General features: G+C 33.3%; 2 protein-coding genes across 2 annotated transcripts in view; both read left to right on the top strand.

Moving 5' to 3' along the window:
• The window catches only part of LOC142231217 (uncharacterized), a 45,630-nt gene extending 29,646 nt beyond the window's left edge, over window positions 1-15,984 (top strand). Inside the window, exons 2-3 of the mRNA XM_075301834.1 lie at window positions 11,365-13,313; window positions 13,390-15,984. Of these exons, the coding sequence (XP_075157949.1) occupies window positions 11,365-13,313; window positions 13,390-15,984 (4,544 nt within the window). The remainder of the gene's footprint in view (window positions 1-11,364; window positions 13,314-13,389) is intronic.
• A 136-nt stretch (window positions 15,985-16,120) lies between these two features.
• LOC142231216 (uncharacterized) lies at window positions 16,121-16,870 on the top strand. Its single transcript, XM_075301833.1, has one exon. The coding sequence runs from the start codon at window positions 16,121-16,123 to the stop codon at window positions 16,868-16,870; it is 750 nt and encodes a 249-aa protein (XP_075157948.1).
• The last annotated feature ends 7,865 nt before the right edge of the window (window positions 16,871-24,735 follow it).

Below are 24,735 nucleotides of genomic sequence, written 5' to 3'. Positions count from 1 at the left end.
ACGTTTACGTATAGCCCCAATATAAACCGATCCCCAAATTTGGCTTGGGGAGCCTCCCGGAGCAGCAAAATTCATCCGATCCGGTTGAAATTTGGTACGTGGTTTTAGTATACGGTCTCTAACAACCATGCAAAAATTGGTCCATATCGGTCCATAATTATATATAGCCCCATATAAACCGATCCCCAGATTTGACCTCCGGATCCTCTTGGAGGGGAAAAATTCATCCGATCCGGTTGAAATTTGGTACCTGATGTTAGTTTACGGCCTCTAATAACCATGCAAAAATTGGTCCATATCGGTCCATAATTATATATAGCCCCCATATAAACCGATCCCCAGATTTGACCTCCGGAGCCTCTTGGAAGAGCAAAATTCATCCGATCCAGTTGAAATTTGGTACATGGTGTTAGTATATGGTCTCTAACAACCATGCAAAAATTGGTCCATATCGGTCCATAATTATATATAGTTCCCATATAAACCGTCCCCAGATTTGACGTCCGGAACCTCTTGGAGGAGCAAAAGTCATCCGATACGGTTGAAATTTGGTACATTTTGTCAATATATGGCCTCTAACAGCCATGTAAAAATTGGTCCATATCGGTCTTTAGTTATATATAGCCGATGACTTATTACACAAAAATTGGTCCATATCGCCAAAAATAATCTACCAAAACGTTATTTCCATAGAAAATTTTGTCAAATTTTATTACTATAGAAAATTTTGTTAAAATTTCATTTCTATAGAAAGTTTTGTCAAAAGTTTATTTCTATAGAAATGTTTGTCAAAATTTTATTTCTATAGAAAATTTTGTAAAAAATTTATTTCTGTAGAAAATTTTGTCAACATTTTATTTCAATACAAAATTTTGTCAAAATTTCATTCCTATACAAAATTTTGTCAACAGTTTATTTCTATAGAAATTTTTGTCAAAATTGTATTGCTATAGAAAATTTTGTCAAAATTTTATTTCTATAGAAAATTTTGTCAAGGTTTAATTTCTATAGAAAATTTTGTCAAAATTTTATTTCTATAGAAAATTTTGTCAAACTAGATTATATACGTATTTAATCGGCCTTTTTTTTGTTTAATATATACCCCGTATGGGCTAACTTACAATTTAGAAGACAGTGTTAAAAAGTTTTACGATACCTTGCCATCGGCAAGTGTTATCGCAACCCAAGTAATTCGATTGTGGATGACAGCCTTTAGTAGAAGTTCCTACGCAATCCATGGTGGAGGGTACATAAGATTCGGCCTGGCCGAACTTACGGCCTTATATACTTGTTTTTTGTTAATTTCTTCATCCAAATGAACTTCTAAGGCACAACTTCTAAAACAATGCAAAGGATCCACAAATGAAGTACTTTCGTCCTATGACAAGCCCATGAAAAATTGTTTGGAGATGATCCAAGTTTGCACTACTTCCGGATTACAAATTTGGGGATTCAAACTATTTTTTAGAAGCTCTTTTTTTGCTGGGAAGTTTATGCATATAAGGGCAAGAAGGACAAGTATGAAAACCATCATTTAATATACTGATAGTCTTAGAATAAAATTCTGTGTCGTTTTAGCGACGTCCGTCATTCTGTCTGTCTGTACATGTAGTTTTGTGTGCAAAGTACAGCTTGCAGTTTAAGTTCGTACTTAGGCCCAAAGATTTAGATTTTGGAAAAAATCGGTTATGATTTAGATATAGCTGTCATATATATTTATCGCAGATCTGGTCATAATTGTCGTGTTTATCAATCTCAAAAATGTCAAGATATACGGTAGAGCTGTCAGTTGGCAGATTTCATCACGTAAAATCTGGCTCAAAAATGTTTCGACACCAATGGCCAAACGCTATCAACAAAATCGAGAAGTGGGAGAAGGTCACAGACATTAATGCAAAATAAATCATTGATTAATTTATTATTATAATATCTTTTTTTTTTTTTTGTTCAATATTTTTATGTTTTTAAAAACTCTTGTTACATCCCAATTATTATGGGACCTTCCTTGAACCATAGCACCTATTATTGGTGTACGTTCACAACAAAAGCCTACAGAACATTTTGAAAATTTTCCTTTATCACTCTTCATTTAAGACAAAATGACCATGACACAAATATGCAATTATCCCATTAGAAAATTAACCTCCTGTTAAGGTCATTGTGTAATTAAACTCAAACAATTCCTATAGCAACCAACCAAGGCATCACTAAGAACACGTTCTCAAAATAAATTATATCGAAATGATACTGGCCGATAAGTTTGCCTACGTGGCTGATTTAACCCACCCATTTGGAGGATGATTACCCATATTGAAGAGTAGGACAATTTCAAGTTCTTTTTTGATAAATATTGTCATGCTCTTAAATGTTATGCCGTGATTCGATAACAAAATTGCCAAAATGAAATTAAATAATTTTCTTTTTTTTTGTTACTTTAAATTGGGCAAAATTTTGCCTTCATATTTCTCTTCGTCCTTCTTAGATATTGATCTTGTGTCATTATCCTTTGTGTACAACTGGCTACTGGTGGTCGAGAGCATGTTTACTTTCCCATGGTGTAAAGTGTCACATGAAATTTTGATAATGTTCTGTGGCCTTTGTGCACTTAAAATCATTTTGCAAATTAAATATTAATTTTACTTTCATTGTTTACACTAAGCTGGTTTGTCTCAGCGGCAGAGGCCACATAGTACCCCAGCAGTCCAAATCGGTGTGTGTGTGTATATGACACTTATTAAATATTTATAGACAACAAGTGTTGCTATTATCGTATTTATACTACTTTTATTCTATCAAAACTTTGTAATTATGAGACTATGATCGTTTGGCTTTGGGTAGAAAGGGTGTGAATACAATGGGCTGTTTTTTTTTTCAAAAATTGAGAAAAATATGTTTCCAAGCGTACTGTATAATTATTTCTTACATCCCTGTAAGAAAGAACTTTGAAAAAAGTAGCTTGAATCCCCGTTTTGTGATCCTCATATTGTGCATGGAGTGGAATTAATCTCTTTATTCATGCTTTAAATTTTCTTTAAATGCTTTGTTTTGGTTGTTCATTTAAATTGGGTTCGTATTTATTTTAGTTTTATCCCTTTACTAGCACTATGCACATACACACATAGAAGCATTTTAAGCTCTATGACAAGGGACCTCCTTTTTATAGCAGAGTCCGAACGGCGTTCCACTTTGCAGTGAAACCACTCTGCGTGATGGTACAGGGTATAATAAGATTGTGCATTTGTATGTAACGCCAAAGATGATCAGTCGGAGACCCATCGCTTAGTATACCGATCATCTTAGAATTAAATACTGAGGTGATTTAGCCGTGTCGGTTTGTCCGTCCGTTTGTCTGCCTGTTCATCCATTTTTGTGTGCAAAATATAGCTCGCAGTTTAAGTCCGATTGTGCTCAAAGACAAACGGTTCACATTTTGATATATCTGACATATATATTCATCACCGATCTCGTCATAATTGATCTTCTAAAAATCTTTCGTACATCTCAACGTTTTATGAGTCTAACAAAACGTTTATAATATCGTTTAAGATATCGATATAACTCCCATAATGATGTGCTTCAAAATTTGCACAAAAAGTTCAAGGAGCCAAGTGTGCCAAATTTCGTTGAGATCTTCCATATTTTTACTCTTATGAGGTCCACAAATTTATTCCGATTTACGTGAAATATTGCAGAGATAGTAGAACTGACATTATAACTATGCATGTCAAATTTGAGCAAAATCGATTCAGATTTAAAAATAGCTCCCACATATATCTTTCGCCAAATATGGACATAATTGGCCCCGCAGACAAGAGGTTCATTGTGATTTGCTTCATATTGTACACAAAGAGCACAAGAATACCAATTTTGGGGAAATGTGGTAGAAAATTTCAAAATTTTGCATCCACTTTCAACGGTTGATTGATATTTTGAATATATTTAACTTTTTTAACACATCGAAATAAGACCACATAAGGTATATATATATATATATATATATATATATATATATATATATATATATATATATATATATATATATATATATATATATATATATATATATATATATATATATATATATATATATATATATATATATATATATATATATATATATATATATATATATATATATATATTCTGGGTCGTGGTGAAATTCGGAGTCGATGTAAGCATGTCCGTTCGTCCGTCCGTCCGTTGAAATCACGCTAACTACCGAACGAAATAAGCTATCGACTTGAAACTTGGCATAAGTAGTTACTATTGATGTAGATCGGACGATATTGCAAATGTGCCATATTGGATCACTTTTACGTATAGCCCCCATATAAACGGACCCCCAAATTTTGCTTGCGAGGCCTCTAAGAGAAGCAAATTTCTTCCGATCTGACTGAAATTTGGTACTTGGTGTTAGTATATGGTCTCCAACAACCATGCAACAATTGGTCCACCTCGGTTCATAATTATATATAGATCCCATATAAATTGATCCCCAAATTTGAACTCCGAAACCTCTTGGAGGTTCAAAATTCATTCGATTCACTTGAAATTTGGTACATTCCGCTAGTATATGGCCGTTAACAACTATGCCAAAATTGGTCCATATCGGTCTGAAGTTATATAGAGCCGATACCCAATCACACAAAAATTGGTTCATATCGCCAAAAATAATCTACCAACATTTTATTTCTGTAGAAAATTTTGTCAAAATTTTATTACAAAACAAAAAGAATGGAAAAAGAAGAGGAAGCACGCTCAAAATAAACCCAGCCAACTGAATTCAAATCGATGATTTGACAGTGGCATAGGAAAAGATATATGTTTGTTTTGAATTTATTTCGGCATAAGCCGGCTATCAATGTAAAGCCTTTTTTCGGAGGGTTCAAGTGTGGTTTATTGTTGGGTTTAATGAACTGCCTGAATTTATTCTTATAATTGGTTGATAGTTTTGCTGCAAGTAGAGGATGCTGATGAGGAATGTAGTAATTCCGAAACGTGCGTCCATCCAACCATCTTGCAGTCTATAGGGCTTTGCCCAAATAAATTTGACAAACATTCTTTTCCTCTGTTGGTTAAGCTACACTTGTAGTTTAGTCAATGTACGGTTTTAAGCTGCAATAAAAAAACAACAATGCTTAAAGAACAAAACCAACAATAACAAAACAAAAAGAATGAAAATTTTATTACTATAGAAAATGTTGTCAAAATTTTATTACTATTGAAAATTTTGTAAATATTTTATTTCTATAGAAAATTTTGTCAAAATTTTATTTCCATAGACAATTTTGTCAAAATTTAATTTCTATGGAAATTTGTATTATTTTTTTTTTAATTTTATTTCTATAGAAAAATTTTTTAAAATTTTATTTCTATAGAAAATTTTTTCAAAATTTTATTTTTATAGGAAATTTTGTCTAAATTTTATTTCTATAGAAAGTTTTTCAAAATTTTATTTCTATAAAAAATTTTGTCAAAATTTTACTTCTATAGAAAATTTTATCAAAATTTTATTTCTATAGAAAATTTTGTCTAAATTTTATTTCGATAGAAAATTTTGTCAAAATTTTATTTCTATAGAGAATTTAGTCAAAATTTTATTTCTATAGAAAATTTTGTCAAAATTTTATTGCTATAGAAAATTTTGTCAAAATTTTATTTCTAATAAAAATTTTGTCAAAATTTTACTTCTATAGAAAATTTTTCAAAATTTAATTCCTATAGAAAATTTTGTAAAAATTTTATTTCAATAGAAAATTTTGTCAAAATTTTATTTCTATAGAAAATTTTGTCAAAATTTTATTTCTATAGACAATTTTGTCAAAGTTTTATTTCTTTAGAAAATTTTGTATAAATTTTATTTCTATAGAAAATTTTGTATAAATTTTATTTCTATAGAAAATTTTGTCAAAATTTTATTACTATGGAAAATTTTGTCAAAATTTTTTTTCTGTAGAAATCTTGTCAAAATTTTATTTCTATAGAAAATTTTGTCTAAATTTTATTTCTATAAAAAATGTTGTCTAAATTTTATTTCTTTAGAAAATTTTGTCTAAATTTTATTTCTATAGAAAATTTTTAAATTTCATATATTGTCAAAATTTAATTTTTATAGCAAATTTTGTCAAAATTTTATTTCTATAGACAATTTTTTCAATTTTTGTTTCTGTAGACAATTTTGTCATTTTTTTCTATAGTAAATTTTGTCAAAATTTTATTTTTATAGAAAATATTTTCAAAATTATATTTCTTTAGAAAACTTTGTCAAATTTTATTTCTATCGAAAATTTTGTCAAAATTTTATTTCTATAGAAAATTTTGTCAAAATTTTACTTCTATAGAAAATTTTATCAAAATTTAATTTCTATAGACAATTTTGTCAAAATTTTATTTCTATAGAAAATTTTGTAAATATTTTATTTCTATAGAAAATTTTGTCAAAATTTTATTTCCATAGACAATTTTGTCAAAATTTTATTTCTATGGAAATTTGTATTATTTTTTTTTAATTTTATTTCTATAGAAAAATTTTTTAAAATTTTATTTCTATAGAAAATTTTTCCAAAATTTTATTTTTATAGGAAATTTTTTCAAAATTTTATTTCTATAGACAATTTTGTCAAACTGAATTATATATGTATTTAATCGGCATTTTTTTTGGTTTAATATATACCCCGTATGGACTAACTTATAATTTAGAAGACGGTGTTAAGAAGTTTTCAGATACCTTGCTATCACCTGCTTGATTATCAAACAACCTCAAATATTTATCACTACGCTTGGCAACACCTTTTCCGTATAGCCCTTTACAATGCAATTGTGTTTGTAGAACACAAATTGTCCATAGACAATTTTGTCAAAATTTTATTTCTATGGAAATTTGTATTATTTTTTTTTTTTAATTTTATTTCTATAGAAAAAATTTTTAAAATTTTATTTCTATAGAAAATTTTTTCAAAATTTTATTTTTATAGGAAATTTTGTCTAAATTTTATTTCTATAGAAAGTTTTTCAAAATTTTATTTCTATAAAAAATTTTGTCAAAATTTTACTTCTATAGAAAATTTTATCAAAATTTTATTTCTATAGAAAATTTTGTCTAAATTTTATTTCTATAGAAAATTTTGTCAAAATTTTACTTCTATAGAAAGTTTTTCAAAATTTTATTTCTATAAAAAATTTTGTCAACATTTTATAGAAATTTTTTTTTTACATTTTATTTCTATGAAAAATATTGTTAAAATTTTATTCCTATAGAAAATTTTGTCAAAATTTTATTTCTATAGAAAATTTTGTGAAAATTATATTTCGTTAGAAAATTTTGTCAAAATTTTATTTCTATAGAAAATTTTGTCAAAATTTTATTTATATAGAAAGTTTTGTCAAAATTTTATTTATATAAAAAATTTTGTCAAAATTTTATTTATATATAAAATTTTTTCAAAATTCTATTCTTATAGAAAATTTTGTAACAATTTTATTTCTATAGAAAATTTTTTAAAATTTTTATTTCCATAGAAAATTTTGACAAAATTTTCTATAAAATATAAATTTTGACAAAATTTTCTATGGAAATAAAAATTTTAGAATATTTCCATAGAAAATGTTGTCAAAATTTTATTACTATAGAAAATTTTGTCAAAATTTTATTACTATAGAAAATTTTGTCAAAATTTTATTACTATAGAAAATTTTGTCAAAATTTAATTTCGATAGAAAATTTTGTCAAAATTTTATTTCTATAGAGAATTTAGTCAAAATTTTATTACTATAGAAAATTTTGTCAAAATTTTATTGCTATAGAAAATTTTGTCAAAATTTTATTTCTAATAAAAATTTTGTCAAAATTTTACTTCTATAGAAAATTTTTCAAAATTTAATTCCTATAGAAAATTTTGTAAAAATTTTATTTCAATAGAAAATTTTGTCAAAATTTTATTTCTATAGAAAATTTTGTCAAAATTTTATTTCTATAGACAATTTTGTCAAAGTTTTATTTCTTTAGAAAATTTTGTATAAATTTTATTTCTATAGAAAATTTTGTCAAAATTTTATTACTATGGAAAATTTTGTCAAAATTTTTTTTCTGTAGAAATCTTGTCAAAATTTTATTTCTATAGAAAATTTTGTCTAAATTTTATTTCTATAAAAAATGTTGTCTAAATTTTATTTCTTTAGAAAATTTTGTCTAAATTTTATTTCTATAGAAAATTTTTAAATTTCATATATTGTCAAAATTTAATTTTTATAGCAAATTTTGTCAAAATTTTATTTCTATAGACAATTTTGTCAATTTTTATTTCTGTAGACAATTTTGTCATTTTTTTCTATAGTAAATTTTGTCAAAATTTTATTTTTATAGAAAATATTTTCAAAATTATATTTCTGTAGAAAACTTTGTCAAATTTTATTTCTATCGAAAATTTTGTCAAAATTTTATTTCTATAGAAAATTTTGTCAAAATTTTACTTCTATAGAAAATTTTATCAAAATTTAATTTCTATAGACAATTTTGTCAAAATTTTATTTCTATAGAAAATTTTGTAAATATTTTATTTCTATAGAAAATTTTGTCAAAATTTTATTTCCATAGACAATTTTGTCAAAATTTTATTTCTATGGAAATTTGTATTATTTTTTTTATACCCTCCACCATAGGATGGGGGTATATTAACTTTGTCATTCCGTTTGTAACACATCGAAATATTGCTCTAAGACCCCATAAAGTATATATATTCTGGGTCGTGGTGAAATTCTGAGTCGATCTAAGCATGTCCGTCCGTCCGTCCGTCTGTCCGTCTGTCCGTCCGTCCGTCTGTCCGGCTGTCCGTCCGTCTGTGGAAATCACGCTAACTTCCGAACGAAACAAGCTATCGACTTGAAACTTGGCACAAGTAGTTGTTATTGATGTAGGTCGGATGGTATTGAAAATGGGCTATATCGGACCACGTTTACGTATAGCCCCCATATAAACCGATCCCCAAATTTGCCTTGGGGAGCCTCCCGGAGCAGCAAACTTCATCCGATCCGGTTGAAATTTGGTACGTGGTCTTAGTATACGATCTCTAACAACCATGCAAAAATTGGTCCATATCGGTCCATAATTATATATAGCCCCCATATAAACCGATCCCCAGATTTGACCTCCGGAGCCTCTTGGAGGGGCAAAATTCTTCCGATCCGATTGAAATTTGGTACCTGATGTTAGTATATGGTGTCTAACAACCATGCAAAAATTGGTCCATATTGGTCCATAATTATATATAGCCCCCATATAAACCGATCCCCAGATTTGACCTCCGGAGACTTTTGGAGGGGCAAAATTCATCTGATCCGGTTGAAATTTGGTACCTGATATTAGTATACGGCCTCTAACAACCATACAAAAATTGATCCATATCGGTCCATAATTATATATAGCTCCCATATAAACCGATCCCCAGATTTGACCACCGGAGCCTCTTGGAGGAGCAAAATTCATCCGATCCGGTTGAAATTTAGTACGTGGTCTTAGTATACGGTTTTTAACAACCATGCAAAAATTGGTCCATATCGGTCCATAATTATATATAGCGCCCATATAAACCGATCTCCAGATTTGACCTCCGGAGCCTCTTGGAAGAGCAAAATTCATCCGATCCAGTTGAAATTTGGTACATGGTGTTAGTATATGGTCTCTAACAACCATGCAAAAATTGGTCCATATCGGTCCATAATTATATATAGTTCCCATATAAACCATCCCCAGATTTGACGTCCGGAACCTCTTGGAGGAGCAAAAGTCATCCGATACGGTTGAAATGTGGTACATTTTGTCAATATATGGCCTCTAACAGCCATGTAAAAATTGGTCCATATCGGTCTTTAGTTATATATAGCCGATGACTTATTACACAAAAATTGGTCCATATCGCCAAAAATAATCTACCAAAACTTTATTTCCATAGAAAATTTTGTCAAATTTTATTACTATAGAAAGTTTTGTCAAAATTTTATTTCTATAGAAAGTTTTGTCAAAAGTTTATTTCTATACAAATGTTTGTCAAAATTTTATTTCCGTAGAAAATTTTGTCAAAATTTTATTTCTATAGAAAATTTTGTAATCTACCAAAACTTTATTTCCATAGAAAATTTTGTCAAATTTTATTACTATAGAAAGTTTTGTTAAAATTTCATTTCTATAGAAAGTTGTGTCAAAAGTTTATTTCTATAGAAATGTTTGTCAAAATTTTATTTCTATAGAAAATTTTGTAAAAAAATTATTTCTGTAGAAAATTTTGTCAACATTTTATTTCTATACAAAATTTTGTCAACATTTTATTTCTATAGAAATTTTTGTCAAAATTGTATTGCTATAGAAAATTTTGTCAACATTTTACTTCCATAGAAAATTTTGTCAACATTTTATTTCTATAGAAAATTTTGTCAAGTTTTTATTTCTATAGAAAATTTTGTCAAATTTTTATTTCTATAGAAAATTTTGTCAAAATTTTATTTCTATAGAAAATTTTGTCAAACTAGATTATATACGTATTTAATCGGCCTTTTTTTGTTTAATATATACCCCGTATGGGCTAACTTACAATTTAGAAGACAGTGTTAAAAAGTTTTACGATACCTTGCCATCGGCAAGTTTTATCGCAACCCAAGTAATTCGATTGTGGATGACAGCCTTTAGTAGAAGTTCCTACGCAATCCATGGTGGAGGGTACATAAGATTCGGCCTGGCCGAACTTACGGCCGTATATACTTGTTTAATTTTATTTCTATAGAAAAATTTTTTAAAATTTTATTTCTATAGAAAATTTTTCCAAAATTTTTTTTTTATAGGAAATTTTGTCAAAATTTTATTTCTATAGACAATTTTGTCAAACTGAATTATATATGTTGTTGCAGCCACTAGCAAAGCCTGCCGAATTTAAATTTAATATCTAGATATGTTCAGTTGAATGTCATGTTTGTCAAGTAATTTTCGGAGTAATTGTCAATTCGTCTAGCGTCTAAATTTGCGCCATTTTCTTGGCTATTTTTTTCAAGTTGTGTCTGAACTTTGGCTGACGTGGAAATTCTTTCTGTCCGGCAAAAATATTGGTTAAGCTTCTAGAAAAGTACAAATCTAATGGTCCCATGCTAAAAAGTAAATTTAATTGTTGTTTTTTTGTAATGTTGAACAGTGACATAAATGTTGTCTTTGTAGGAATTTTAATTTAAGGCGTTGGATAATAAATAAATCGAAATTGCACTAACCATCGCTTTTCATTCAAAATCCAGTGGAGCCATTAGCGAGGCTGAATCCTCTTGCAACATCTTAAAATTCTTTTTACTGCTTGCAATAATTAAACCTATCGAACGAATTTCCTACAGCGTCTCACTGCCTGTCTCAAAGTAAGTACAAAATGCCTTATTCACCTTCGAAGGGTCAAGAAATAATTCAAAAATGTGCGGCATGTCCAAATCCCCCAAATGACCAAATGCTTGAGTGCATTTCTTGTCATAAACGTTATCATTTGACATGCTCAAAATCTATGCCCAATGAAATATTTAAATGCCAAAATTGTGCTTCGAATAATAGCGACGTTTCATCACCAAACTCATCAGCAAGTGTTTCGAGCCGAATATCAAATACATCTACTAGATATCAACCCCGCCAACTGCAATTAGAGTTACAGCGTCTAGAAGAAGAACGAGCTGTTTCTATGAATTATATTTCGCGAAAATATAAACTTCTTCAGGAACATGAAGAGATGTATGCCGCTAACGAGGCTTCTTCTCATCGTTCTGTTCACAATTGGGTGCAAGATTTACCCTCAATGCAAAATACCTCAGATCTTGCACACCCTGATACAGATCAGGAACCAATAGCGGACACCAGATTTTCTGACCCAAATGAAACTACTATGGCGCAAGCTTCTTGCTTGCATGATGAAACAGTTCGCTTTAATTTACCACCTACAATGATTCCAACTACTGCGTCTAATAACATTTACCAAACTTCTCGTTCTGATCCCACACTTCATAACGAAACACATACAGGATCAGCTCCATTACCGCCGTCAGATGAACAAACAATATCTGATTCTACATCTCACAGTGTCACTCAAAATAACATAGAACCACAACTAGATCGAATGCAGTGGACAAGTACATGGTTCCCTCCGCTGGCACCAACATCAGCTCACCCATCAAATAACGACCCCAATATATGCAGAAACTCATCGATATCCACTCAACAAAATCGCATTACAAATACCTCTGGTGACATCACACAAAACAGGATCCTATATTCGTCTCCAATTCTTAATTCAGACATCAGTAGCTATGCACCCAATACAAGTCAGCTCCAGGCGAGGAATTCGTTGCCAAAAGAATTACCTTCTTTTTCCGGGCTTCCTGAGGAATGGCCTCTATTTTATTCAACTTTTCAATGGTCAACTAAGATGTGTGGTTTCAATGATGCTGAGAATCTTCTTCGCCTACAGAAGGCGCTGGCTGGTGACGCTTTAAAAAATGTCCAACATCTGCTTATACATCCATCGAATGTTTCGTGGGTCGTATCTGTTCTCAAATTGTTATACGGACAACCTGAAAAGATTTTACATTCAATTAAATCGCGCATTAAATTAACTCCATCTGTTGACGAAAACAATATTCAATCATTTACCACTTTTGCAATTAATGTGAAGAGTTTGATTGCCACAATTGAAGCCTCCGATATGGTGAGCGAAATTAATAATTCTACGTTGTTATCTGACTTACTACAAAAGCTGCCTGCTTCTTATCAAATGCAATGGGGATGTCAAAAGCTACAGCTGATCAATCAAAACAAAACTCCAAACATGCACGATTTCTGCGATTGGATATTTAACATAGGAATATCAGCCAGCTGTATAACAGTTGATAGCTCGACTGGTGGTAAAAGATCTGTTCCCACCAGTAGCTACAACAACAATAGGAATGCTTACATACATGCTCATGATGAAGAGAGACGGTGTTTCGTATGCAATGGCAACAGATGTAGAACAGTTTCAAATTGTCAAAAATATCTCTCTTTGCAAAGAGGGGAGAGATGGAACATAGTCAGAAAATATTCTCTCTGTAGAATTTGTTTGTGTAAGCATAGTGGAGAATGCAAAAAGAAGACTATATGTGGTGTGGATGGATGTCAGTTTCTTCATCATTCGTCTTTGCATCGTCATTCCTCTTCACAAAGTGCTGTAGTCAGCGAAGATTTGACAAATGAAAATGTAAACAATAACAGTGTGATAAATAATATGGAAGTAATTAATAATGCTCATTGCAATTCTGTACGAGAGGTGCTTTTTAAAGTGATTCCTATAATTGTGCATGGAAAGAAAAAAAAATACACAAACATATGCATTTATTGATGAGGGTTCATCAATAAGTTTGATGGACGAACAGCTATTAACGCAACTGGATATATCTGGGCAATCTAATCCCTTGTGTTTGAAATGGACTGGAGGTATTGATCGATGTGAGCGTAATTCACAAAGAGTAACAATTACAATTTCAGGTGAAACAGGATCCCGATTTACTCTTAACGTCGCAACTGTTCGTTCCATTAATCTACCTACCCAAACTTTAGATTATGACAAGTTAGCTCGCCAATATAACCACTTGCGCAATTTGCCAATAAAAAGCTACCACAATGCTTCTCCTCAAATACTTATTGGTCTAAATCATTTCAAATTGGGAATGTCAACAAAGATGAGGCTTGGAAAGTCTTTTGAACCCGTTGCCGTGCGTACGCAGATTGGATGGATGATTTACGGTCCTATTTCGGATAGCACTGAAACGAGTAAGCACTTTAATTATCATCTTTGTGAATGTAACGTAGATAACAGGCAGTTAGATGAGCTAGTCAAAAGTTTTTATGAAATCGATAGCCTGGGTATAAGTTTGAAAGACCCACTGTTAGGAAAATATGACGAACGCGCCATGAACTTGCTAAAATTATATACTAAACAAAGAAAAGACGGTCACTACGAAGTACCTTATTTGTGGAAGTTCGACACCCTAAACTTACCCGATAGTTATCTAATGGCCAAAAAGCGTCTCGTTTGCTTAGAGAAAAAATTTAAAAATGACCCTAAACTGTATGAGGTATTTAAGACGACCATAGAAAATTATATTTCAAAAGGGTACGTTCGTAAGATTAGCGATGACAAAATAGACCACGGCAGTCGGAAAGTGTGGTATTTGCCTATTTTCGCAGTATTTAACAAAAATAAGCCAGGGAAGTCAAGGGTTGTATGGGATGCTGCCGCTGTGTCGTCGGGCGTCTCACTAAACTCATTCCTACTGAAAGGACCTGATATGTTTGCTTCATTGCCTGCCGTTCTGTTCTCATTTCGCCAAAGAGCAATTGCATTCAGTGGAGACATTGAAGAGATGTTCCACCAGATATATATAAGGCCGGAGGATCGGGAGGTACAGCGTTTTTTGTGGAGAGATTGCAATACAAATATTGAACCACAGGTTTATTTGATGGATGTCATGATTTTTGGAGCAGTATGCGCTCCCAGCATTTCACAATATGTAAAAAATTTAAACGCTGACAAATATTGTGAGAAATTTCCAAAAGCTGCCAAAATAATAAAGGAAAACCACTATGTTGATGATCTTTTGTATTCGGTTGATACCTCGCAGGAAGCAGCGGAGATTATAAAAGAGGTTCAATTTATTCACAGAAAAGCAGGATTTAATATACGAAATTGGATATGTAATAGTCAAGATGTTATAAATTCAATCTGCGGCCCTGAGGGTGATGCTCAAAAAAGTCTGAATTTGTTCGGTGGAAAAGATGTTGAAAAAGTTTTAGGAGTTTTTTGGCAGCACAAGGAAGATTTAATCACGTTTAAGTTATCTCCTTCGCTTATGGAAAATTGTAGAGAATATCCGAATAAAATTCCCACTAAACGAAAAATTCTTCGCTTGGTGATGTCGATATATGATCCACTTGGACTTATTGGAAACATTATAATGTATGTTAAAATACTATTACAAGAGGTTTGGAGGGCAAAAATTGATTGGGATCAAGAAATTCCTGGCAATCTTATGGTTAAATGGACCCAATGGCTCAATGTGTTACCGTCCATTGAGGCCATAAAAATCCCACGATGCTACCTACAAACTATTTCACCTAATTACGTCAACCTTGAAGTGCAGCTCCATATGTTTGTTGACGCCAGCAAGGATGGCTATGCTGCGGTGTGCTATCTTCGACTACGACAGGATAGCAATATAAAATGTAGCCTCGTTGGGTCTAAAACTAGGGTGGCTCCCATTAAGATAACTTCGGTTCCACGATTGGAATTAATGGCCGCTTTGATAGGGGCCCGTTTTGCTAGATTCATATGTGAAAACCATCAGATACATATATCGAAGAAATTTTTCTGGTCAGATTCAAAGACTGTGCTGAGTTGGATAAATTCGGATCACCGAAATTACAGTCAATTCGTAGCCTTTCGTATTAGTGAGATTTTGGAATTGACATCAGGTAGGGACTGGTATTGGACCCCAACTAAACACAATGTAGCCGATGACGCCACTAAGTGGGCACGAATCCCAAATGTGTCACTGACGAGTAGATGGTTTAAAGGTCCGCAGTTTCTTTATGATACGGAAGACAAGTGGCCTAAGGGTGAGACTAGCAGTTTTGTTACCACAGAAGAGATGTCGCAACCCACATTGGTAATAGCATCCAGTCAGAAGCTGATTAACGAATTTCGTTTTTCGAAGTGGAATCGCATGTTAAGAGCAGTGGCGTATAGCATGCGCTTCGTGAAAAACTGTAGAGAAAAGATTAGAATAAAGGGTGAATTATCACAAGAGGAATTGCTCAAGGCAGAGATATGCCTTTATCGCCAAGCTCAACATGAGAGATATTCTTCCGAAATTTTATGTCTCGCTGCAAGGAAGGCTATACCTAAAACTAGTGAAATATTCAACAAGTGTCTTAGATAAATTAGGAATTCTCAAAATTGATGGGAGAATTGATAACGCTAACATAGCTGCCGAACAAAAGCAACCGATTATCTTACCAAAAACTAGTCATATTACGTGCCTTTTAATGCTTCATTATCACCAAAAATATCACCACATGTATAATGAAACGGCCACTAACGAAATTCGTCAGAAGTATTCGATTCCTAGACTTAGGACTACTTTTAAAGCGACTGTCCGAAATTGCCAACACTGTAAGATAAGGAAAGCTGTGCCTTTAGTGCCCCAAATGGCAAAACTTCCTAAAGCTCGGTTATCTTCTTATGAAGTGCCATTTACATACACAGGACTAGACTTCTTCGGCCCACTCACTGTCAGTGTTAATCGTCACAAGGAGAAAAGATATGGATGCCTGTTCACTTGCTTAACGATTAGAGCAGTACATATTGAAGTTGCCCATTCATTAACGACAAATTCTTGCATCATGGCAATACGGAATTTTATGGCGCGTAGGGGTATTCCCCGGGAATTTTTTAGTGACAATGGGACGAATTTTATTGGCGCCGATCGTGAGCTTCGTGAGGCTATGATCCACATTGACAAAAATGAGATAGCCAGAAAGTATACAAGTTCTTCGACAAAGTGGAACTTTAATCCACCAGCCAGCCCTCATATGGGAGGGGCATGGGAACGGTTAGTTCGTTCTGTGAAAACAGTTTTATATGAAATTCTTCCATCAAGGGCCCCAAGTGATGAATTGTTGATCAGCTTACTAAATGAGGTTGAAAATATAATCAATTCAAGACCTTTGGTATACATTCCTATAGATGACGAAACAAGTGAAGCTTTAACCCCGAATCACTTTTTATTGGGTAGCTCCAGCGGAATGAAGCCTATGTCCATTTGAGATGACAGCAGTGTAGTGTTGAAAAGAAGTTGGCTAGTATCACAACAACATGCCAATATATTCTGGAAAAGGTGGTTGGTAGAGTATCTGCCTTCATTGACATGCAGATCAAAATGGTATGAAAAACAACGAGCATTATGTCAGGGGGATTTGGTAATAGTAGTTGACCCTTCATTCCCACGAAACGTTTGGATTCGTGGAAAGGTACTTGAGACTAAAACGGCAAGTGATGGACAGGTGCGAAGTGCTAAAGTTTTAACATCACACGGAATTCTCGAGAGACCAGCAGCTAAACTCGCAGTTTTACAAGTAGCTTCCCATGACGAGTACTTCAGAGACGAAACTTCTTCCCATACTGCGGGGGAGAATGTTGCAGCCACTAGCAAAGCCTGCCGAATTTAAATTTAATATCTAGATATGTTCAGTTGAATGTCATGTTTGTCAAGTAATTTTCGGAGTAATTGTCAATTCGTCTAGCGTCTAAATTTGCGCCATTTTCTTGGCTATTTTTTCAAGTTGTGGCTGACGTGGAAATTCTTTCTGTCCGGCAAAAATATTGGTTAAGCTTCTAGAAAAGTACAAATCTAATGGTCCCATGCTAAAAAGTAAATTTAATTGTTGTTTTTTTGTAATGTTGAACAGTGACATAAATGTTGTCTTTGTAGGAATTTTAATTTAAGGCGTTGGATAATAAATAAATCGAAATTGCACTAACCATCGCTTTTCATTCAAAATCCAGTGGAGCCATTAGCGAGGCTGAATCCTCTTGCAACATATGTATTTAATCGGCATTTTTTTTTTGGTTTAATATATACCCCGTATGGACTAACTTATAATTTAGAAGACGGTGTTAAGAAGTTTTCAGATACCTTGCTATCACCTGCTTGATTATCAAACAACCTCAAATATTTATCACTACGCTTGGCAACACCTTTTCCGTATAGCCCTTTACAATGCAATTGTGTTTGTAGAAAATATTTGAAAATTTCATTATGGTTATTGTAAAAAACCACACGAACCAAAAGCTTTGCAAAATGAACGAAAAACCACACAATTTGCTGCTGTATTCATTGTGGATACACCGAAAAATTTAAAGAGATAAAATGAATGTGAGTGTTGCACCATTGAGGTAGTCTATGCAAGTGGCTTGTGTCATTATTTTTAGCTATACAGATACAGGGAGCGTATGTGGAACAAAATTTTATATAAATTATACGCATCGAATGCCAGGCCTAAGAAATGCAATCAATATTCGTAGAATAAACCAACAATTAACGTGGGAGCCACCGTGATGCAATGGCTACCATACACACCTTGCATAAACAAGGTCGTGGGTTCGATTCCTGCTTCGACCGAACACCAAAAAGTTTTTCAGCAGTGGATTATCCTACCTCAGTAATGCTGGTGACATTTCTGAGTGTTTCAAAGCTTCTCTAAGTGGTTTCACTGCAATGTGGAACGCCTTTCGAATTCGTCTATAAAAAGGGGGTCCCTTATCATTGAGTTTAAGATGAAATCGGGCAGCACTTATTGATAAGATAGGAGTTCACCACTGTGGTAGCACAATGGACTGAATAGTCTAAGTGAGCCTGATTCATCGGGCTGCCACCTAACCTAACATTTAATCTTGCTGTCTCTTCATTTCCCCCCCTTAGTGAAATTTGTCATTCAAATGTTGCTCAAAAAGCTTCATTCTTCATGACTTGACAAATGTCAGCAAATGAATGAAAAATGCATTTTGATTGGAAAAAGCATAGAGACGAAAATGGAATTGTATTACACTGCACATTTGGGATGACACCCAAAATTGCTGAACATTAAAGTGCAAAAGTCAAACGTAAATGTTCCTCTTATTTCATGGACTGGAAGAAGCAAAAAACTGCAATGGACCTTGAAAAAAAAACGTAAAATCTTTGTTAATATTGACATACATACTCGCACATATTTGCCGGTTTTATCCTTTGTGCAATGTTCGTTACTTCTTCTACATACACACACACACACACACAAGTGAACGAGAAATGGGGTACACTGCTGTACTTAAAATCTACTGATGCAGCAATTGTTGAGTATTAACTACAGAAGAATTTTTAATTTTATATGTTTTTTCTGTTTAAGTTCGTGGCATCAAGGATGTAAGCAGCGTTTTTTGCACAATCATCGCAAAATCGCTGTGCAAAAGGCTGGAAAAGAGAAAAAAAATCGAGATATTGGTTGTGAAACAAACAACGGCTATAAAGTGAACTTGTAATAAAATATTTTTGATTACGCTACTAATATTTAGGAATTGAATCCTGCCGTCACTTAAAAAGTCATATGGCTAAAAAAGCTTCCAAATGGTACAAAAATTAGAAATTTAAATTGAGTTTTTATTTGAAAAATCGACTTTTTGATTTGAAATAGAATCCTTAGGTCCCACTCAGGAGAATACAGTGAATGAGACAGCAGCTCGTAAACCAACAAATATGACCGTGGAAAGGTGTAAGTCTGCGAGTTATTATGGTGAAATAACTTTTTTCCCTCGGCTAGGAGGTCCGTTCTTTATGTTGTTAATTTTCTCTAAGCCAGATGGATCACACCATGGCGATCCACGTAAATGGTATCTATTACCTTTTTGGCGAATAGGGTATGTTTCGTGTTCTAATGAGCACGTTCGACGAATGCAACTCACTGTTGTTTTGTTACTTTATCCTATTTCTATGTCGTTTTCGTGGTAACTGCACGCGGTTTATCAAAAAACAGGAGTGTTCCATACAATCACCTCTATAAAGTCAATCTTTAGATTTTTACAGTGGATGGTTATTTATCGAAATGGATTAATTTAATCAGTCCATATGAAATTAAAATAATAATAATTTAGAGTCATCCATATCCCCAAAAACAGCAATTTGTTTCCTACAAATTGCTGTTTATATTGGTCCAAGAAGTCGAATCGGGAGATTGGTTTATAAAGCAGATATATGAAGCGTAGATCGATATATTGTATATTTCACATAACTCCTTTTGACATAATTTAAATCAAAGATGCAAATCTTTAAAAACGATATATCTACCAAATTTCACTTTCAATTCCACATTTATTCATAATATGTGGCATAAAAATCCCACAGACTGTGATGAAGCCCAAGATGATAATTAGAATATAAATCCCACAGACTGGAAAAAAACTCCGTGTTGATAATAACCGGATAAAAAGGCGATATGTGATCCTTTTTTCCAGGAGCCAGACAAAGTGGCGGAAATTATTCTAATCTTTTAATAATTAATTTGAAAAATTTGAAAAATTGAAAACAATGAACTTAAAACAAGATACTGACAACATAAGTGCAGCTTACAGTGTTGCAATCCTGAAACCCCGGCTGTGATATTAGTTTTAATTTATGTCTTATGTTGTTTTATATGTTTCGTGTATACTGTAATTCAATGTAACTTAAGTTAAAATAATATTACGAACTTCCCTGAAGAAGACAACAAAAATTGTCGAAACGTTGGGAACAATGCAATAAAAAAGTCTTTTTATTTGCGGAAAACAACCTTAGGTCTGATAGCTTAATTAGATGGGAAAATATTTTGTTTTTATACCCTCCACCATAGGATGGGGGTATATTAACTTTGTCATTCCGTTTGTAACACATCGAACTATTGCTCTAAGACCCATAAAGTATATTATTCTGGGTCGTGGTGAAATTCTGAGTCGATCTGGGCATGTCCGTCCGTCCGTCTATTGAAATCACGCTAACTTCCGAACGAATCAAGCTATCGACTTGAAACTTGGCACAAGTAGTTGTTATTGATGTAGGTCGGATGGTATTGCAAATGGGCCATATCGGTCCACTTTTACGTATAGCCTCCATATAAACGGACCCCCAAATTTGGCTTGCGATTGCTCTAAGAGAAGCAAATTTCGTCCGATCCGGCTGAAATTTGGTACATGGTGTTAATATATGGTCTCTAACAACCATGCAAAAATTGGTCCATATCGGTCCACTTTTACGTATAGCCCCCATATAAACGGACCCCCAAATTTGGTTTGCGATTGCTCTAAGAGAAGCAAATTTCAACCGATCCGGCTGAAATTTGGTACATGGTGTTAGTATATGGTCTTTAACACACATGCAAAAATTGGTCGAAATCGGTTCATAATTATATATAGCCCCCATATAAACCGATCCCCAGATTTGAACTCCGGAGCCTCTTAGAGGAGCAAAATTCACCCGATCCGGTTGAAATTTGGTACGTGGTATTGCTATATGGTCTCTAACAACCATGCAAAAATTGGTCCATATCGGTGCATAATTATATATAGCCCCCATATAAACCGATCCCCCGATTTGGCTTTCGGAGCCTCTAAAATAAGCAAATTTCATCCGACCCGGCTGAAATTTGGGACATGGTGTTAGTATACGGTCTCTAACAACCATGCAAAAATTGGTCCATATCGGAGCATAATTATATATAGCCCCCATATAAACCGATTCCCAGATTTGGTTTGCGGATCCTCTAAGAGAAGCAAATTTCATCCGATCCGGCTGAAATTTGGTACATGATATTAGTATATAGTCTCTAAGAACCATTCAAAAATTGGTCCATATCAGTCCATAATTATATATAGCCCCTATATAAACCGATCCCCAGATTTGAACTCCGGAGCCACTTGGACGAGCAAAATTCATCCGATCCGGTTGAAATTTGCAACGTGGTGTTAATATATGGCCGCTAATAACCATGCCAATTGTCCATATCGGTCTATAGTTATATATAGCCGATCCCCAGTCACACAAATATTGGTCCATATCGGTTAATAATCATGTTTGCCACTCGAGCAAAAATAATCTAGCAAAATTTGTCAAAATTTTATTCCTATAGAAAATTTTGTCAAATTTTATTTCTATAGATAATATTGGCAAAATTTTATTTCTGTAGAAAATGTTGTCAAAAATTTAATTCTATAGAAAATGTTGTCAAAATTTTAAATCTTTTGAAAATTTAGTAAAAATTTTATTTCTATAGAAAATTTTGTCAAAATGTTATTTCTATAGAAAATTTTGTTAAAATCGTATTTCTATAGAACATTTTGTCCAAATTTTACTTCTATAGGAAATGTTGTCAAAATTTCATTTCTATAGAAAATTTTGTCAAACTTAATTATATACGTATTTAATCGGACATTTTAAGTTTAATTATACCACGTATGGACTACATGGTATATATAACGGTATTAGGAAGTTTTAAGATACCTTGTCATCGGCAAAAGTTACCGCAACCCAAGTAATTCGATTGTGGATGACAGTCTGCAGTAGAAGTTTCTACGCAATCCATGGTGGAGGGTACATAAGCTTCGGCCTGGCCGAACTTACGGCCGTATATACGTGTTTCTTTCTTGTTTACAACAAAATCCAGAATGGAAAAACACAACTCGATTGATGTATCTGTTTCCATATAAAACAAATTATAACTACCTACTATAACTCTGAATTGTTAAATTTTCTTTGTAGCCCGTCATAATGGACAAATTATTGTATGGTTGTTAGAGGGCATAACGGTTGGCTGATAAGTCCCCGGTCTGACAGACAGATAGATGGCATCGCTAGTATTAAATGCATATTATTTTTATATAGTACCAACCTACAAATGATTCATGTCAAAATTTGACGTCTGTAAGTCAATTAGTTTGACTTACAGACTTGTCTTGCTTGTCTTTTGTGAAGCAACTTATGTTATTGTAAAAAAAATGGAAAAAAGTAATATCGTGTTTTGATAAAATACAGTTTTCTGAAGGGAAAAAAATACGGTGAAAGCAAAAACTTGGCTTGATAATGAGTTTCCGGACTCTGCCCTAGGGAAATCAACAATAATTGATTGGTATGCAAAATTCAAGAGTGGTGAAATAAGCACGGAGGACGATGAACGCAGTGGACGCCCGAAAGAGGTGGTTACCGACGAAAACATCAAAAAATGAATGACCGTAAAATGAAGTTGATCGAGATAGCAGAGGCCTTAAAAATATCACAGGAACGTGTTGGTCATATCATTCATCAATATTTGGATATGCGGAAGCTCTGTGCAAAATGGGTGCCGCTCGAGCTCACATTTGACCGAAAACAACAACGTGTTGATGATTCTGAGCGGTGTTCGCAGCTGTTAACTCGTAATACACCCGAGTTTTTCCGTCTATATGTGACAATGGATGAAACATGGCTCCATCACTACACTCCTGAGTCCAATCGACTGTCGGCTGAGTGGACAGCGACCGGTGAACCGTCTCCGAAGCGTGGAAAGACTCAAAAATCCGCTGGGAAAGTAATGGCCTCTGTTTTTTGGGATGCACATGGAATAATTTTTATCGATTATCTTGAGAAGGGAAAAACCATCAACAGTGACTATTCTATGGCGTTATTGGAGCGTTTGAAGGTCAAAATCGCGACAAAACGAAGAAGAAAAAAGTGTTGTTCCACCAAGACAACACACCGTGCCACAAGTCATTGAGAACGATGGCAAAAATTCATAAATTGGGCTTCAAATTGCTCCCCCCACCCACCGTGTTCTCCAGATCTGGCCCCAGCGACATTTTCTTGTTCTCAGACCTAAAAAGGATGCTCGCAGGAAAAAAAAATTGACTGCAATGAAGAGGTGATTGCCGAAACTGAGGCCTATTTTGAGGCAAAACCGAAGGAGTACTACCAAAATGGTATCAAAAAATTGGAAGGTCGTTATAATCGTTTTATCGCTCTTGAAGGGAACTATGTTGAATAATAAAAACGAATTTTGACAAAAAAATGTGTTTTTCTTTGTTAGCCAATCTGCCAGACTAACAGCACAAACTAAATTTCAACCGTATCGTATGAAACTTGCGCCTCTAAAAGGTTCTGCAAGCCAAATCTGGTGGGGGCTATATATAATTATGGACCGATATGGACACATTTTTGTATGGTTGTTAGAGGGCATAGACTAACAGCATAAACCAAATTTTAACCGGATCGGATGAAACTTGCGCTTCTAGGAGGTCCCGCAAGTCAAATCTGGGGATCGGTTTATGTTATATGGGGGCTATATAATTATGTTTCGATATGGGCCAATTTTTGCATGGGCGTTGGAGGCTATATACCAACACTACACTGAAAAAAAATATTGTCGTGAGGCCAAAGATTTCATGTCCTTAAAATATGAATGCAAATTGTGCCACCGTGGTGCAATAGTTAGCACGTCCGCCTTGCATACACAAGGTCGTGGGTTCGATTCCTGCTACGACCGAACACCAAAAAGTTTTTCAGCGGTGGATTATCCCGCCTCAGTAATGCTCGTGATATTTCTGAGGGTTTCAAAGCTTCTCTAAGTGGTTTCGCTGGAATGTGGAACGCCGTTCGGACTCGGCTATAAAAAGGAGGTCCCTTGTCATTGAGCTTAACATGGAATCAAGCAGCACTCAGTGATAAGAGAGAAGTTCACCACTGTGGTATCACAATGGACTGAATAGTCTAAGTGAGCCTGATACATCGGGCTGCCACATAACCTAACCTAACCTAAATTGTGCTTAGCGTAGAAGACGAATTTCTCCAATATAAAGTTTTTTTCCTTGTCCAAAAGTCGATAAAGTTTTCAATGAAGTCGTGTTGTCCTTATAATTAAGTGATTTGATTTTAAAATGGGTATCATAACATGAAAGTCAAATTTTTTGGGCTAAGGTCAACTTGAGTTCAGAAAAATTCTTTAAAATTAATGAAATTGTATTTAAATTTGTTGTCTTTTTGCAACACTTTATTTTAAAGACGTGTTTTACTTGAAACACAGCATAATTTCTAGTGGAAGTCGTGTTTGAATTTTGAAAATAAGGTTGTCATTAACTTGTTTTTAAGGGACTTTGATAT

The sequence above is a fragment of the Haematobia irritans genome, chromosome 3, assembly GCF_050003625.1.
Source record: "Haematobia irritans isolate KBUSLIRL chromosome 3, ASM5000362v1, whole genome shotgun sequence".
Classification (NCBI taxonomy): domain Eukaryota; kingdom Metazoa; phylum Arthropoda; class Insecta; order Diptera; family Muscidae; genus Haematobia; species Haematobia irritans.
This window is presented reverse-complemented; position numbering and strand designations above follow the sequence as displayed.

Coding starts and splice junctions, on each gene's coding strand:
- LOC142231216 (XM_075301833.1), top strand. CDS start 16,121: ATGTATAATGAAACGGCCACTAACGAAATTCGTCAGAAGTATTCGATT.